Source organism: Pagrus pagrus, assembly GCF_965226575.1.
Source record: "Pagrus pagrus genome assembly, chromosome: 11".
Taxonomy (NCBI): Eukaryota; Metazoa; Chordata; class Actinopteri; order Spariformes; family Sparidae; genus Pagrus; species Pagrus pagrus.
The window spans coordinates 32,678,258-32,683,350 of NC_140195.1; the positions used below are offsets into that span (position 1 = coordinate 32,678,258).

Consider the following 5,093-nt stretch of genomic DNA (forward strand, 5'->3'; position numbering starts at 1 on the left):
TTTCTAAAATCTACATGGTCCTTGAGTTTCTATTCAGGTATGCTCTAAATACCCCCATTTATGGGGGGGGGGGCATAAATGGACGTCACAGTGTTGGTAGTTAGGTATCGCGAGAGTTCGCTTCACACAGTATTTCCATCATGGCAGGCAGTAAGTTGGTGCTAGAAGGAAGAGTAAGTATAAACGCATTTATTTTAGGGCTCAGCGTGATTGTAATCCCATTGACCAGAACCTGGTTTGGACATCTTGACTGGGTCTTTGATTACCTGACGGAAACTCCCGGAAAAATAGCGATTTGTATCCATATTGCAGTTGTCAACGGCCTCTTGCTAATCGTATACAGGGGACCTCTGTACAAGGTAAGCATTGATATAAGGTAGGGGCACCAACTTCTTGGCTTGTATGTCATTTTTTCTTACCTGAGTTTTTGTGCTATCAGCTGTAAAGGTAACATTAATTTAGTGGCGTCATACATAAATTCCTTCGCCTTTCAAACTTTAATGTCGCACCGCTAATGATGGCTAACGTAAAGTAAATCACCGAGCTAGCTAACATTAGCCACCTAGCGTTATTTACGTTAGTTAATCTTATTAGCTAAAGAGCACAGACCGTCCGTGTTGTGTTCCCCAGATAGAAGCCTAAGCCAGGTAAAGCTGCCTTGGCAAACTGTCTACATGCATCTCAGTGTCTTTAATTTTGTTTTGTAAAAATCCGTGACAGTAGTGTGAAAAGATATGAAGCACATCCCAGTCCTGAAAACTCGATATTCGGCGTTGTCTTACATTGTGTCAAATGTACAACTTCACCGTTAACACATATTGGTTAAAATCAAGCTAAACGTTTAGTGTTTGCGCCAAATTGTTGTTTGAGGGTTGTGAGAAAATGAACCTACTTCAAGAGTGTACACTATTGAGATTAAATCTTTTCCATATAATGCCAGGTACGGGGTTTTATTAACAGGTAATTCATGATTAAAATCCCAGATATTAAGCATGGGTTAGCCGGCTGACGTGTGTTGTGGGATAGCTTCAGAGAAGCTGGGTCTATTTGGGTAATTAAATGCTGTATGTGACCAGGATAACCTGCGTGTCCGGACTCGTTCCAGGTTGCTGTGAGAGCCTGTTTCCTAGGAGTTACTTTTGGCTGTGGCTTAATTATAAGCTTCTCTGAGACCACCTGGACACATTTTGGCTGGTATGTAGATATTTTCAGACCTCATTGATCATTTATTATGATAATTGTAAACATTTAAGTAACATGCTGCTACTTATGTCAGTGTTTTTGTTTATTAAATTGATATTTTAAAGTTTGAGGGTGCACTGTAGTTTTAGGGAAGAAATCTTAATCGGAGCAGAAAAATATTCATTGATTGATTTTGATAACTGAATAAACAATAAACAAACTGTCCTCAGAGGACAGCACCACTTTCTAATGTTTTACTTTGTTTATATTTGCAGGACCCTACTCAGTAGCCACCTTTTTAGTTTGAAACACTGTTCAGGGGAACTTATTTCCTTATGAGGACAGCTTGTTAATTCAGTTCTGGAAATATATTCATCAAATAAATATTTCTGACTTTTTATTATTACCTTTTTATTAATGCAAATACTACATAGTCCACCTTTAACCATCATGTCTATGTGTTTATAAACAGTACCCACCCCATAATATTTGTCAGACTTCATTTTAAAGCCTCTTACACAATTAAATCACAGTGAGTAAAATTTGACTAAAACATACATCTGATATGATAATGCTTTGATGAATTGTTCATCTCTACAGAGATGAACCAGGGCATGTACCATATTTTGACAGCTGTATATATTTTGTAATCCAGGTCAGTTGCAGTTGAACTTGTGTACTAATGGTGCCTCTCTGCAGGTACATGTGCTCTCTGTCGTTCTTCCATTACTCTGAGTACCTGGTGACGGCCATCATTAACCCTCGCAGCCTGTCGCTGGACTCTTTCCTGCTCAACCACAGTATGGAGTACACCCTAGCTGCTGTCTCGTCATGGGTGGAGTTCACAGTGGAGAAGCTGACCGTTCCAGGTACGTCTGTCATCATCTCCTCTCTCTCTCTGTCTTTCTCTCTCCTCTCTCTCATCTCTCCTTACCTTCGTTGTGCCAGAACCCAGAAGTTGAGGCTTTTTTCATAAAAGTTTTGGTTCTCCAACTTGACTTTGGCTGGCTGTGGCGGCCTAAGCATGCAGCTGAGTACTGGATGGGGCCATTCAGGCCTCAGGAGCGAAAGGTCAAGAGGCAGGAGATTGTTTTATAGTCTCCTGTGAAAAGGAGGCAGCAGTGTGATGTCATTGCTGCTACATCTCACTCCTCCTCTTCTGTACCTCTCCTTTCTTAAACTGGTTCTCTCTGCTGCAGAATGACATCAGTCTTCATTGAATTAACAGAATATTAACAGAATATTACATATTTTGTTATAAGTCACTGACTTAAAGTCAGTAATAGACTGAATAGAATGGAGTATTTCTCGAAGATTTTAAACCACATTTTCAGGTGCTTGTAAATTGTAGAATAGCATTTTGGATTTGGCTACTTTGACTACTTTCAGTAGTGAGCATTAAATGGAGATTTAGGTCACTCGAAAAAAAATCCTAACTTTTTGTCATTACCACTGAAGGAATAAAGTTTAAGGTGACTAATTTTTGCATTTATAAGGTGTGCCCCATTGTTAACAGCCATGGGATAGTTGCCTTCAGACCTGGGGTCCTCAGTTGGACCCTCGTGCAAAAATTATTAATTAAAAATTAAGACATATATGGATGTTGTCCTGCACATTGTGAGCCCTTTCATGCTATAATGTCCACCATTACTGTACACTACATCAGCATGTCCTCTCTCCCAGAGCTGAAGCAGCTGAACTGGTTGAGCCTTGTTGGTCTGCTCATGGTGCTGTGTGGTGAGGGCCTTCGTAAGGCGGCCATGCTGACGGCTGGTTCAAACTTCAACCACATCGTCCAGAATGAAAAGGCCCAGAGCCATGTGCTGGTCACCAGTGGGGTCTACTCTTACTTCAGACACCCATCCTATGTGGGCTGGTTCTACTGGAGCACAGGAACACAGGTGAGACATACAGGGTTTCCCGCAGCGCTTTCCTGTTAAGGCGGCCGCCTTAACAACAAAGGGCTGCCGCCTAGACTAACGTCCTCAAAAAAAACAAAAAACGGCTGGTTCAAACTTCAACCACATCGTCCAGAATGAAAAGGCCCAGAGCCATGTGCTGGTCACCAGTGGGGTCTACTCTTACTTCAGACACCCATCCTATGTGGGCTGGTTCTACTGGAGCACAGGAACACAGGTGATTCTAAATCAGATGTACTAGATGTACAATATTCGGGAGGCACCGATAACATTCTAAGACTCAAAAAAAAAAGTCTCTTGGTACCTTGACTAGAGATGTTCCGATACCATTTTTTCCCTCCCAATACCGATTCCGATACTTATGCTGTGGAGTGAAATGAAAGCCATTTATTTTTTAAAAGAATAGTATAAAGCCGAATTCAGCACAGAGCAAAAAATTTGACTGTATTTTTAGCAATTTACAGGGGTCATACTTTACTAATTCCTCCTCCTCCGAGGTTATCTGATCCACCTAGTAGTTGGTCATCATTGATAAAAGTTCTTAACCATGAAAACAAAAAAAGTTTGAGATTTCGCCAAATAGTGTGGCAAATTTAATGTACAATTATCGGGTGGTATGTTGCCACAAAATGGATACAGGAAGGGACATGGGAGTCCTTTGCGCATTGTGCAAACACATAAAAATTCAGAGTCTTATCAATCAGTCAGTGTCTGGTAACAAGGCCACAGCTGCTGCGTTCCCCAAGTGGGGGTGTGTGGGCCTGTTCAACACTGCCTTCAGCTTTAAATTTAATTGTGATACACTGTTAAGATTTTTTCCTCTACAACTTGCCTTTTAAAATGTAGCACCTTGGATATGTTCCAACATTGTCCTCCAATGACTAAGAGATGAAATGATGGTCATAATGGTTTGCTGCCCTTTGGTTGTAAAAATTGTGATGATTTCCCACATGTTCTGTTTTGTTGATTGACGAGGATGTTGACTGTTGCAGGTCATGCTGTGTAACCCGATTTGTATATTGGGCTACACAATAGCCAGCTGGCGGTTCTTCAGGGAGCGGATCGAGGAGGAGGAGCTCTCCCTCATCCATTTCTTTGCAGAGGACTATGTGGAGTACAAGAAGAAGGTTCCTACCGGGCTGCCCTTCATCTCAGGCATCCGTGTCAACTAGTCCCAGGAGCAGGATGCTAGACATAACAGACTTGAAGCACTGAAGCTGGTCAGACCTGGTGGGTTTGTGGCATCTGCCATGGCGGCTGTTCTCTGAAGAGAAACCGTGCAGCTGGCTGAGAGCCTATAGCTAGCAGACAGAGACCATGACAGCTTGGACAGCAGCAGGGCTGCTGTTTTTCTACCAACTTCCAAAATCCGGTTAAAGACCAGACAACCTCCACTCTACTACAATTATTTCAATAACAGCCATTCCATCAGTTTCTCGTGCTTCTGTTTGCATGCTTTCACCATGCTTAGTGTTTTCGCTGATGACTTGTGTTGAATGATACATCATACATGCAGAGCCATGACCATTCTTTTAATGACAAATGTTTGGAGATCTTTGAGATTCATGGGAACTCCACCAAGTTCACTAGGTTTGTTTTTTTTTTTTTTTTAAATGATAGGTTTATTAATATTTTCAAGAAATTTCCATCACTGACTCTAGGTAGGACTCCCTAAAAACTGTGTATTTCACCCAGATGGATGTGGTTTTGCATGACATAGCAGTGCATGGTTGTGCAAGCTCCTTACCTTCAGAAGTCATTTGACTTGTATAAAGGGAGAAGAACTTCAGATAAAAAGCAAGTGGTAGGATCCATTACATAACTTTCATCCCGGACACAGGGGTTGTGCTCCTGTGTGATACTTTGATGATTATTTCTTTAGACTTAAGGTTTAGGTGAAACGTAAGGTTTCACAAAGGTCACAAGCAGCGTTGGAAAAAAAAAAAAGTGTGAGTCTGTAGGTTTAATCTTGAGTTTAAGGCAAAGGTCAGA

The 5,093-nt window shown here is 41.4% G+C and overlaps 1 protein-coding gene across 1 annotated transcript; it reads left to right on the forward strand.

Annotated features, from left to right (window-relative positions):
• Positions 1–121: 121 nt before the first annotated feature.
• On the forward strand, positions 122–4,535 carry icmt (isoprenylcysteine carboxyl methyltransferase). The gene is made up of 5 exons (XM_084366680.1): positions 122–359; positions 1,106–1,194; positions 1,882–2,051; positions 2,866–3,083; positions 4,094–4,535. Exons 1-5 carry the CDS (start codon positions 141–143, stop codon positions 4,271–4,273), a joined length of 876 nt encoding a protein of 291 aa, XP_084222806.1. The 5' UTR covers positions 122–140; the 3' UTR covers positions 4,274–4,535.
• The last annotated feature ends 558 nt before the right edge of the window (positions 4,536–5,093 follow it).

Coding starts and splice junctions, on each gene's coding strand:
- icmt (XM_084366680.1), top strand. CDS start 141: ATGGCAGGCAGTAAGTTGGTGCTAGAAGGAAGAGTAAGTATAAACGCA. Junction 360..1,105: donor ACAGGGGACCTCTGTACAAG/GTAAGCATTGAT, acceptor GACTCGTTCCAG/GTTGCTGTGAGAGCCTGTTT. Junction 1,195..1,881: donor ACCTGGACACATTTTGGCTG/GTATGTAGATAT, acceptor GCCTCTCTGCAG/GTACATGTGCTCTCTGTCGT.